The 12,902-nt window shown below is 36.5% G+C and overlaps 1 protein-coding gene across 3 annotated transcripts; it reads right to left on the reverse strand.

Annotated features, from left to right (window-relative positions):
- Positions 1-498: 498 nt before the first annotated feature.
- Positions 499-12,897, reverse strand: LOC135581020 (uncharacterized). 3 transcript variants are annotated; one of them, XM_065141574.1, is made up of 7 exons: positions 12,760-12,897; positions 11,964-12,118; positions 5,910-6,011; positions 5,124-5,816; positions 3,121-3,173; positions 2,456-3,038; positions 499-2,225 (listed from the first exon to the last, which is right to left on the reverse strand). In XM_065141574.1, exons 2-7 carry the CDS (start codon positions 12,069-12,071, stop codon positions 771-773), a joined length of 2,994 nt encoding a protein of 997 aa, XP_064997646.1. In that variant the 5' UTR covers positions 12,072-12,118; positions 12,760-12,897; the 3' UTR covers positions 499-770. The 3 variants fall into 3 exon arrangements, with proteins under 3 accessions (XP_064997646.1, XP_064997643.1, XP_064997654.1); XM_065141571.1 differs by having other exon boundaries at positions 2,456-3,041; XM_065141582.1 differs by having other exon boundaries at positions 560-2,225; positions 2,465-3,041.
- Positions 12,898-12,902: the final 5 nt, after the last annotated feature.

Consider the following 12,902-nt stretch of genomic DNA (forward strand, 5'->3'; position numbering starts at 1 on the left):
TACTCGTGCAATTCCAGAATGATTACATTGCCTTACAGAGATTTAACTTGGGAAGTGAAGGGATTTAAACTTAAAATAGCTCTATTTTCAGAATAAAAACAATATTTTCTCGCATTTTTTTATGACAAAAAAGGAGATTTAACTATGGTTCGTAAAAGAAATAAGAATGTGAGCGTAGTCGGTTGAAACTGTTATAAGTGAGAACCAATTTTAACGAAACAAAATTAAACGTCTTCTGCTTTATCGTAATTTGAAGCTCTCTAAACGCTCTGATAAACCAAATAATCAATCGTGCAGCAAGTCAAGAATCATAGGCTTCTCTTAAGCAATCATTGAAGACAAAGTATACGCAAAAGATTTCATATCATGGATCACAGAATCTTACTGAATTCATGAAGACCGACAAGTAGATGCAGCAAGCATACGGCAAACATTGTTTCATTTGCTTCGTGCATGGGCTAAGTAGTTGTAGTGAAGAAAAAGTTATGACAACTCAACTAATCAGCAGCATTTTCCTTCTATATTATATAAGAACTGAAGCAATATTATAAGTCAACTATGGAAGATTCAGAGAGGAGGATGCAGATCTTTAAAGAAGAACATTGAAGGGCAAGAAATATAGCACGTCAAACATAGAAAGCAGAACTTACAGCTTTAGAACGATACGCTGTACAAATGACTTGATGGATAAGCTGAACTACTGCACAGGCATGACAAAACAATGTACAGATGATCAACTGTGAAAGCCGATTGATTCCTCATAGAAACAGTTACCACCTACTGCTCTGATCATCTGATATGGTTTCCTCGGATGATACATCGCTGTCGATAACCACCAAGTTACTCGGTCCAGTGGGATCAGGACTTTTGTTGTTTAGATCCAAGACATGACTTGGTCCAGAACCAGTATTAGCAGATGCTGGTTTCAGTGGGGTCAATCCTAGATTTGGTAGTGAGGATAATCTTTTCTGCAACAAGGTATCATCCACCGATACTGAGTTATCCAACACCTTTACCCTGTTGGCATGATTACTAGAGGCCTTGCTCTTCCTCTTCAATATTCCCCGTCCACGGGGATCTTTAGGCAGAGCAGTTTCCACGGCACTTAGAAAAGCAGTAACTCGCTCATCATAATTAATAATGCTTCCAGGATTCAAGCTTGAAACTCCAGAAGGCAATGGCAAACTACTTCGCCTTTGAGGCACAGTCAACACTTCTTTGAGCCAATGAGGGAGAGTACTATTTGCAGAAGATCTTTGCTCATGTCCTCCTCTTTCAACTGATTTTTGAGGTGAAGTAGATGATTCGCAGTCGTACCTGGTGCCTTGTGTTTTGAAAGCATTCTGATGTCTGATGTCTGCCCTTGGGTTAACAGAACCTATGAGGTTACTGCCTATGAAAGGACCTGCCATTGAATTTCTAATTCCGTGAGGATTAGCTATGGATAAACCTGATATATTGGGTACTACATTTTTCTTGATGTTTTTCTCACTCTGAACATATACATCTCCAAGAGAAAGTTTAGTTTCTGTTCTCTGTGTCGGAAATTCCAAATATGATGAAACAACTTTCTCACAATACAAATTCCTACCTGTTGCTTTTCTCCAGCATGTGTCATCTGTTCCAAGAGGCCGTGAAAGATCTAATACTGAAGGTCTTTCTGGATGATAGAGTGTACCATTAAGAAGCTTAATTTGTTCTTTATCCCACTGCAAGGCCAAGTCTTCTGCAACCCTCGATTTTAAGAAACATAATTTTGGATCCCTTAAGATATCATTCCAATTGTTTAATCCGTGTCTTCTCACGCCAATCCAAAGAACATCTAATTCTTCTTCTGACCATTCATCTGAGAACCTCTTAAAGTTGTCCAGCAAAGAGCTTTCTTTTGGCATCCGTGAGCCATTCATATCATTCTCACACACCTGCTTTTGTCTGGATACAGATGCATTCTCACCCATGCTGTCCCATCTGTGTTGCCTATTGTATCCCTCAACAGTGTCCTTGAAATTCAAATCTAATGGCAATGGCATACCTCGGATATCATTCATGGAAACACTAAGCACTTCAGAATTCAATATAAGAGACTGATCTGCAAAATCAGTATACATAGAGTTGTGTGATGCCCTCTCACGCTGTTGTTTTTCATAAATAGAGTTATTTGACTTTGTCACCAAGAGTCGTTCCTGTAATCGGGATGCCCGATCAATGCATTCTCTGGATACATCCTGCAGTCAAGTTACAATACAGTATTTTTACATCTGATAACATAAATGGAAAGAAAAAGATATTTAACTAAAAAAAATTCAATACAACAAGAAACCCTGTGGATTAATATGAAAAGATAAAACACAAAGATCAATATTTGATAATTACGATGGTTTCAAAGCCCAGAAAATTATAGAAGAAATTGATGCAACAAGAAGATGAAATATTCAACTTCTATGCTAAGCTTCACCTGATTGACCTGAATCTTTGTAGATGAATTAACTGGGTAAGCTGTGGAAGCCCTTCCACTTGATGCTATTGTGCAATTGGTACTGTTTTTATTAATAAGAATGGATGACTTTGTTTCTTTTGTGGTCTCCTGATGTGATTTATCAAGCGTTTCCATCCACTGCAATCCTTTGGCTCGACCATCAGTTTCCTCATCCATCCTACCTAGAGCACAATTTTGAGCTGATGGTCTTTGTGACTCCAGAAAGTTCTCAGCCATAGCATCCACAAGTGGTCTAGTTGGGTTTGAGCTCGTAAGATGAGTTGAAACCACTGGGACAACCAACAGCTCCGCCCCTCCTACATGACCTCTCTCCTTTGTAAATAATTCATTTCCCTCTTCCCCTCGTATGGATGTCCCAGTTTTGGCCATCTCTGATTGCTTGCTTTTGTGTGTAGGGTCTTTGCTTAAATCACTTGTAGGCATCCCAGTGCATTTATCAGATTGACACTGAAGAACACGTTCTGAATATTGTAAAGAAGTTGTACCCTGAGGAGCAACGTCTGGTTTTGGTTGACATGGTTCTTCGCATTTGTCTGCAGTGCTACTAATAAACACAATGGCATTTCACTTTAAAAGCACTGAAACAAAGAAGACAGAAACAAGAAGCAAAAAGAAAAATTTACCCTTGTCCAGAAAGCTTAGGCCCTAGCCCGGCATCTTTATTGACGTCATGCATCTACCCAGCACATACAACAAATGTTCAGTAACAAGAAATATTTCGGCACAAACTCAAAGAATTTAATGTCCATAAAGGGATGAAGTTTCCATTCACCACTCATTAACTGAAAAATTAAGAAGTCCTTCAAAAAAATATAAGCAACATAACCATAATATTTTCTGTTAACAAGCATGTACATGCAAAAGAATCAAAGATGCCGTATTAGTTCCTAAACACAGGTAGACAGTGATAGACAGCCATTTTATTTTCTATTCGAATTCCAAGTTCCAACAAGCATGAACATGCAAAAGATTCGTTTTAAAACATGTAGTAACCAAACTCCAACAAGCTCTTATGTCCTGAACTACACATCAGACCATGAAATTTAACATGGTGAAGATTTTTCATTTCAATTCTTTTTTTATGAGATGACCATAGAAAATGGCTATCAACAAAAAGCATCAGACCATCTTCAGAGAAAAAAATTATCTCAAGTCAACTTGCCGGTTTATATGGTAGAAGGAACACATCAAGGAATTTGGCATAATGACGTTTTCATAATTTGAACTATGATGCCCAGCCATAGTGGAACTGGAGCCGACTCAAAACTGCACCATGGGCAAGTCTAGAGAGTATTCTTAGTTTGCTGGATCTAGCCTCACAGAAGGATGAAATAGTCAATACTAATTATAGAATTTGATTTCAACCTCATCACTAGTCACTGGCACAGTTTCATTTAAGTCTTATTCTCTTACTCTTCTTGCATAAGTAATTAGTCTAGAAAAAATTGGATTCTAATCAACAAGTACGAAGAGAATATATATCATATACAAGAAAGATGATATCAATCACAAGGATGCTCCAGATGTACTGTGTACCAGCCAATTGTGTTTATATCAAGCAGAAATATGAGAACTAGCCACAACCTTTTTTATCTATAGATTCTATACTACTTACTTTTGATGACTTGGGAGCAAATTCTAAACATAGAACCACATGGAATGGGAATGGCAATATAAGTTAGAAAAGGAGCACAATGTTATTAACACAACCCAACAAAGAGATGAATAACTCAGTTATTTCAGTGACAATGATCTTAAAAGGCTGGTTTATGGTTAACAAACTTTTTCCTTACATGGGCTGTAACAAATTTAAACTCAAAACTATATTTTCAACATCGAAAATTTTTATCTTTGCATTAAGATCCTACAAGTCGATGTGGGGAAAGATCCATATAACCAACCAAGAAGTTTGTAAGTTATGGTTTTTTCTTCTTGTTCTTGAAGATCTCATAGGGAGACAAGCAAACCTGAGAAAGTTAAAGGTGGGCACAAGGGAGGAACTTCACTGGCGAATGCGATTTTTTGTTCATAGATGCTGATATCCTTGCATAATTAATTTTTTTTTCTAATGACGATATTTGACTGAAGTTTTTTTTCATTCATAGATGATTGATATTATTGCATAATTAAATTTTGTTCTCTACCATAGCCAGAATCTGCAGAATAAGCTACTTTGTGACACTTTGATGTCTAACACAATCAGAAAAACTTTTAACAATATATACACATACATATGAAGTTCAATGGTGACTAATTTTCTTGGCTTGGTTGCATTACTGTAAAATAAAATCTGAGTAAACATTATCAATATTCAAAATACAGCTTTTATCATTGAAATCATTTTGTACAATAAAATACACTGTTATCTTTCTGAATATTCCACTTCTGTCTATAATTCTTAAAGTTTCATGATCAAAAGAACCTCTTAAGTTTTAATTTTTGCTTAGAATTCTACATATCTTAGCAATAATAATTGCTAGTACACATTAGATCATAGCCCATAATTCTGTAAGTAACAAGAAAAAGGCATATAACAGGGTTGGCAGAGTATGATGCAAGGTTTTCAAATAGTAATAAGTATCAGACTTATGCTTTAGAGAGAGAGTTAGTAGAAGTCAAAACCCACATCCTCTTGAAGAGCATTCAGTCGGCTAGGCCCATCTGCTTCCAACAAGAAAGTTGAATCTGAACATCTACAATTATTTCCTAATTCATGGCTCCTAGAAGTCACCATTGAACTGTGCTTGTCTTCAGCACTTGAATTCCTTGTGGTTGATGAACTGACTACATCCCGTTTCTTTTTCACTCTTCTACGAAATGTAATTAAGAAATTCTTAGTGTTCCCTTTTGGATACTCATCATTCAATATTATTCCACTTCTTTTATCTGAACTGACTACCATGGAGGCACAGTCCTCTGAGAATCTGGAACTAGTATTCCTTTCGGTCCAAGTTTTCAAATGCAAGGAACTTGATCTTCCTACAGTCTCCAAATTTGTTGACTGAGATCTCAAAGTCTCTTCAACAACTCGGCACGCAGAACCAGATTCTATACCCAAGTCATTTGCGGATGCCCGATTGACTATGTTCTCCATAGATGGGTCTACTGGGGAGGGGCTTCCATTCCTAGAGCTGATTTCAGATGGTCCTGAACTCGAAAGCACTTTTTGGGTATGCAGTTTGATTGCACCTGTCTCAGATTCCCCAATACTTCTGTTTTCTGTTGTTTTGCCAGTCTGATAAGATTGGTGTTGTATAGATATCTCGGAATCGCATCTTTCAATACAAGGAGGGCATAGCCACCTATCTTCAGATACATTCTACACATAACAAAGGACAAAATCATCAGACCAACATGTTTGTATAATGAGAATATCCAGAAAACATTAGACACTAGTAGAGTACTAGTAAACCTTCAAAGAGGAGTCAATGCATCGAAGATGATAGCTCCCAGAGCAGCTATGGCACACCAGCAGATTCTCATTTATGTCAACAGAACCACACCGAAAGCAATGCTGCAATAATGGCATGAAATATGAGGATGTATTATTTCATACATATTTAATGGTGAACAAAATCAAGCAGGAGGAATAAGAATCCACAGGTTACATATATATATTTAAAGTAGGAACCTTTTACTGGAAGACTATATTACACATCAGAAAAGGACAGCCTAGCGCATGAGGCTCCCACCAATGTGGGGTCTTGGTTCTGGCAAATAATTATATAATGTTTTGTTCTTTTCCAGTAACTATAACTCACATGCACTCCCTTCCATGTGATTCACCTCCATCACCATTAAATTCCCCCATAAGAAGTATCTGATCCTCTAATACACTTCAGATTTTTTCCATCTAAAATATCTAGCTTTATTTGTTAAAGCATAAGCACAAATGACACAATTATCTTTTGAACTCTTAACATCTTATTTTGAATCTCTATCAATGGCAATCAACTCCATTTTTTCTCCTCCTTTTCCTTTTTTACCGACGTTTTGTCAATTTTTTCCGTCCTCTTATTTTTCACCAAAATAATTATACTGAGCACATATGCAAATCAAATAAATATCAGTATTATACAGAACCCTTGTCATAAGGGAAACCAAGGGAGAAAAAACTAACACATCTATTAATCTTTTAGTCGGTGCTAATTCATTATCACCAAACACATCTGAAAAAGGTATGTAAACTACGAGAGTTTCTCCCCCATCAAATGAAAGATGTTTCTTCAAATGATGTCTTTAGATTACATAAAAGATATTTTTTTTCCTTTTCATTTCAGCTTTTATGCTTCACCTAAACTGGTATATACTGGTCCAGGCTAGAATTGGAATGTGAAACATCCAATTTTTTAACAGTCCATATTGCTAAAGAAGGTTTATATTTTCTTTTCTTTTTACATGTTTAACCATAGTACCACTCACCATCGGGCCTCTGTCTCTTATGCATGATTCCCCTTCTTGCACTATCTGCCTCCACCAGTCCATTATCATGACTCGCACCACCTCTGGCCCATTGATTCATCCCATACTTCTCTTCTTTGTCGCCCCCTCCCCTCTTATCCTCCCCCCTTCCCTCCCCCGTACTTCTTTGCACCATAGTATGGACTGGTGTACCATGTGTTGGTACACCAGCATGAACCAGACACATACCGATCGATAGCTGGACCTATATGGGTTCAATATCCTAAATATAGAGCCTTAAAGAAAACTACAACTATTAGATCACACTAGTAAATATAAATATAAATGCATAAATGGAAGAAAATCTAGGAGACTAGGAACATATATGCAGTATAAGGTAATGCATATTTTTTGCATGCCTACCCACATCATTTCATGGCATATCTACTGGTGCAGCATGGAAAGATATCTATACTTCTAAGAGTGACATGAAAAAAATATTAATGGATATAGAAACTCAGTTTACCAGTCCAATCTGGTTATTAATACTTCCTGTAACAGATATATTCACAAGAACAAACTAAAATCCTTGACATTACAGGTAAATATATTAATCCAGCAACCTATCACACAAAAAGGAAACAGGTCTCAGATTTCTAGGTGCTTAGCTCAATATCTGAAGATAGAACATGTTGGAAAGAAAAACCCAAGTTATCAAATTTATGCTCAGCTGCTAAATTCTATCACTTTCAAAACTAAGGCGTGAACCCAAATCCTAATACATAATCTTGTTCAGAGACTTGGATTTCATTTCCATATTTATTCTTCACAAGGAGTCTACATCCCAGAATTGTTTCAAATCGCTGCCCATCAACTTGAATCTAAATTCTCAACTTAGTAGGTCCACAAAAAAGCAGATGAAGCTGCTTTAGGCTATATGAGCTCTAGATGGTAATGTAGTTTGCCAACCTGGTTCTCAAGTTTTATGAAACCACAGTCCAGCTCAATCATAATTTTCCAATATACGGATGATCAAGCAAAATACTACTAGTTCTCAAAGAGACACTGTTTTGGCATCTACTATTATAAAGTAAGCCTTCAAATATAGCAAAATAGTGTCTCAAAGAGGTGGCAGAAATTAGAGGTCAAATAATATAATGAATCATTTAACAAGTGTTTCCAAATACCAAAGAGAAATTAAAGGGAATGTACAGCAGTATTTTGAAAAGGCACCTGAGTGCACAAGCGAGGCAAGGCGAGACCCGAATGCCTCGCACAGTTGCCAAGCGACGTGCTTCAGTGAAGCACTGCTTGAGGGCTCGCCTGAGCCCAAGCAATGGGTGCCTTGTCCAAGCGCCCGGTTGAGGCGAGCAATTGAATCAGGTTGAACAATAATTTAGTTGGTTCAAATTCAATCGAACCAACTAAGCACAGTAAATAGTAACAGTAAACCCAACCCACCAGCCCCCCTCCCCCCCCCCCCCTGCGGCGCGCGCGTGACCCCCGACCCATAAACCCTAGGTACTTCAACGCCCCAACTCACCTCTGGTCCCGCCGCCTCCGTCACCGACGCACAAGTCCGACGCTTCCTTTGCCACTAACAAATGGGTCCGAAGCTCCCACTGCTATAACTTTCGCACATAGTTACCTCCACCATCGTTGCTTCTGTGTGCAGCTCCTTCCATCGTCGAGGGATAGAACCATAGCTTCCTCCGCCACCGACAGATATATACGAAGCTTCCTCCGCCACCGACAGATATATACGAAGCTTCCTCCACCCCCGACATCACTATTCGCAACTTCCTCTGCTGTTGTCCGCAGCTTTCTCCATCACTGTTGTCGTTGTTCGTAGCTTCCTCCGCTACCATTATTGTCGTCTGAAGGTTCCTTCATCGTCAGTAACTCCTGTTCTCCCCCACTACAGTTATGACTACTGTTAATAGTGGATTAAATATTATTAACAGTGGACTGTTAATCCTTAACTAATATTAAACTACTATTACGTGTTAACTATTGTTACCATATAATAAATATTGGTTTGTTATATATATATAATTATGATGAAAGAATTCATAGGCAATAAGAAATTGGTGAGATATATTAACACCCGATTTGCTGCTTCCTTCTTGAGATTACATAATGTGCATCGTCAAAAGCACAACCTGAGAAACATATTTATCTCGAAGAAATAAGTGACAAGCAAATGAACAAAAGAAGCAAAAGGCAAGAGGATAAAAAATATCATCTTAATGTCATCCTTTTGGAATCTTATAGTTTATACATTAAAGATAATGAGCTCTCTTGTTCAAATCTTTTGATTGATAGAGAATGAAAAAAAACCTGCAATGGAATATATTTATGAGGCTATGGATATAGCAAAAGATACAATTTAAAAATCTTTTAACAGAAATGAAAAGTATAAGAACAAATTTATAGTCATTGACAAAAGATAGGATTGTCAACTTTAGCGTCTATTACATATAACAGGATATTATTTGAACCCAGAATTCTTTTATAAGAACATCTTCATTGAGTTTGATACAAAAGTTGTAAATGGGTTATATAAGTGCATTGCAAAATTGACTCCCAGCCTTAAGGTGCAAAATAAAATCATACACGAATTATCTTTATATAAGAATGTCAATAATCTTTTATAATTCACATGGCAATTCGATCTTAGACAACTACATCCCCAAGTATTTAAAACTTTATATAATTAATTTTATATATAATATATTAATAATAAAGTTAAATTTTGTAACTAAATGGTGGAGTCTATTTAGAAATTTCATCCTGAACTTGCAGCAATTGGCTATCAAAATTCTTAGTTTGACTTATAGTGATACGAGTTGTGAGTGAAATTAGAATGTCTTTAAACATGTAAGCATATAAGAATATTTTTATTTCAATTAATCTATTCTTTTTTAAATAGATGTATTAATATATTGTTAATTCATATGATATAACAGATTCACATAAAGAGAAAAAATCAATTAAAGCATCAACGATTATATGATCTGGTTTATAAAAAGTATAATCAAGCATTGAAGACTCGTTATGATTTGCGAAATGATATTGATCCAATTTCTTTACAGGAAATTAATTATTCAAATGAGTAGTTGGTAGGAGAAATGAGTGCGAACTTGCAAGATGCCGAAGATGACATTGTATTTGAAGATAATAACTTAACATGGGGAGATATGACAAGAGCTTCAAGTGTTGAAAAATTACAGACATACAAGGCAGATGACAAAAGCAAAAATGACTACAAAAGAGGAAGAGAAAGATGAACCCTATTTTATGAAGATGGATAAGAAGAAGAGGAAAGTGATGATATGTTTGAGAATGCTGATATTGACTATGATGATAATTGAATTTAATGTAAAACTTTATTATTTTGAATCTTTTAGTATTTTTGTTATTAGAAGATAAACAATGTGACTTGAAAATATATATCTTTTCAATTTAATATATTTTTATTTATATAATCATATTTATCCATTGTATTATATATTTTTATATTTTAATATACTAGAGCATCTTGCTTTGTTCGACCTCCAGCATTTTGGGTCCTTAGAACCTAGTGCTTTTAAAAACACTAATGTATAGCTAAGCTTGCTAGAACCAACCATTACTCCATCATACCAACACAAGAATGTAAAGCAAATGATATTGTGCTAAGAAAATAATAATCAGTGGTCCATAGCCAAACTATATGACGACAAGTCATTCAATAAAGAAAATTAACAAAAAAAAAAAAATCCAATCAGCAATAGGCTCAATCAGATCAAAGATGAATCAATTAATTCAATTCTAAACCAAACATAGGCTGTGTTGCTTATAAAAAGTCCACAAAAATATAACTGTGTAACAAGCATTAATATGGAAAAATGATATCATATTAAATCAGTAACGTAATCCAATACCAAGTATGTTTTTATTCACTAGTAAAATAGACTAATGTAACTAATCTTTAAGATGTATGGAGATATTCCTTAAGAATTTCATCAAGTTCCAGTCATCATTTCGCAAAATTATAAGACTCAAGTATCCTAACAGACATGTACCAGCATGGATGGGTTAAGATAGAAATTCATTGTTGAATACTATATAAATTATGATGGTATGCCAACCCTAGCATAAGGATTTCATCGGACACATTGAATGCCAAGAGACTTTCCCAAAGTAATAAATTTAGAGAGAGAACTACGTCAAATAATTTTAGGAATCATCACATCAAACACACCAGAAACAGAACTTTTTTTATTGCAAATCTAAATGGGAAAGACAGGATTCAATCCTTGGACCTTGCTATCAAGAGTCAAGGTCTTTATCAGCTACACTAGCTAGCATCATCAAAATTTGTCAGATAGGGTTCCCACAAGACAAAACTCAGCGGCAAGAGCCTCTTGCACCGATCTGCCCATTTTGTTTTACTTCCATGTATTAACTCCAACTCTCTAATTGTGCTAATTAACTTACAATTCTTTCTGATTGCCTCTCTTACAACCAATAGTGGTTTCTTGCTTAATAGAATATCTTGAACAGTCATATTCCTTTTTCATCCAACTGGTAAACTTGTTGCTCTTAACACAGAAAAAAAAAACAGCACATCAGATATCTATGCACTTGCAATCCATTAATTTTTAATACTGTACATTGCACATGCCCGATCGCAGAGTCACTTAAAAAAACAGAAATAACGCTAAAATATGTACAACAAAAGGTAACAACACGCTAAACTCGATAGGTCAGTTCCAGAAGTTGTCAAACATACGCACAACTTGTAGCCAATTACTAATACTACAAGCAAAGTGAGAAACAAAATGTCCTTTTCCATACAAAATTAGCAATTTATCCAATAAGAAAACAACAGTTTCCATACAGATTGAGTAATTTATTCAAATAGGTTTTACTCGCTCAATTAAAAAAAAGACAAGAAACCATAATTTATCCTATTAAAGAGACAGATATTGTCTATAGTGGGTTTTCCTCAAGCATATCAATATTAGCTTCTGCAGGATGTAGAAAACTCAATATTTTTGGGTAAGCAATTAAAAGATACCTCCCCCACAGTCTTGACGGACGAATCAGCTTTGACAACATTAGCAGGATTTGCATTGGCTGAAAAGCGCTTCCGCTTGTAAGTTAGGAGCACCTTGCCGCTCATCATTTTTACTGAATTAATCACTCTCTTTCAAACAGTAAGATCATAGTTACCTACAACACATGAAGGAACAAGATATCAGAACATGTTGAACCTCTGGATGCTCAACGGCTTAAAAGTCATGCATAGACACCAAAAAAAAAGGTCAAATTTTCAAGCATATAGCTGAAATTTGACTGAAAATTTCCCGTATCGACATAATTGCACAAAACCTAATATGCAAGGCACAAGAAGCATGACGCATGTGTCAATCCATTACCACTTCAGGATCACTGTTCACTCCTGACCTATAGCTACAACCTACCCTCAAGAGAAGCCTTGTTGAATTAAAAGCGGAGCCACGGTGAAGACCAAAATCGAAGACAATTGATCACAAAAAGGAAACACACTGAATCCAACAAAACAAAATATCGTAAGTCCCAACCGCCAAAATTCGAGAAAAATTACGATGCAAAACAATTTTTTTTCCAAGGACATGAAATCTAAGCTGCCTACGGTGCTGATCCCCAACAAGAAACCATGCTGCTTCCACTTCCGCCCACTTTGCCACACAATTTCACTGAAAACCATCAAGACTCGCAGATAAACAAGGATCGCGATCGAAATCGATGCTCAATGTACGATCGGTTCCCCCATTCAGTACATTAAGAGGGGGAAAGAGCAACTAATCAGAACAAATAACAAGAAATCGCACCAGCGAATCGAAGACCGCGCACCATCAGCGCCGTCGAGCGGAACCGATAGCGAAGACGAGAGAGGGATGGGGAGGGTAGGGGGGAGAGATTGGATGGCTTGGGGGAGGAGAAGGAAACGCCCCGGTGCTGCCTCCCTTTCTCG

Source organism: Musa acuminata, chromosome BXJ1-3 (assembly GCF_036884655.1).
Source record: "Musa acuminata AAA Group cultivar baxijiao chromosome BXJ1-3, Cavendish_Baxijiao_AAA, whole genome shotgun sequence".
Lineage (NCBI taxonomy): Eukaryota > Viridiplantae > Streptophyta > Magnoliopsida > Zingiberales > Musaceae > Musa > Musa acuminata.

Coding starts and splice junctions, on each gene's coding strand:
- LOC135581020 (XM_065141571.1), bottom strand. CDS start 12,071: ATGATGAGCGGCAAGGTGCTCCTAACTTACAAGCGGAAGCGCTTTTCA. Junction 3,174..5,123: donor TGAATGCTCTTCAAGAGGAT/GTGGGTTTTGAC, acceptor TGTGCTGGGTAG/ATGCATGACGTCAATAAAGA. Junction 2,226..2,455: donor CAAAGATTCAGGTCAATCAG/GTGAAGCTTAGC, acceptor ACTTGACTGCAG/GATGTATCCAGAGAATGCAT.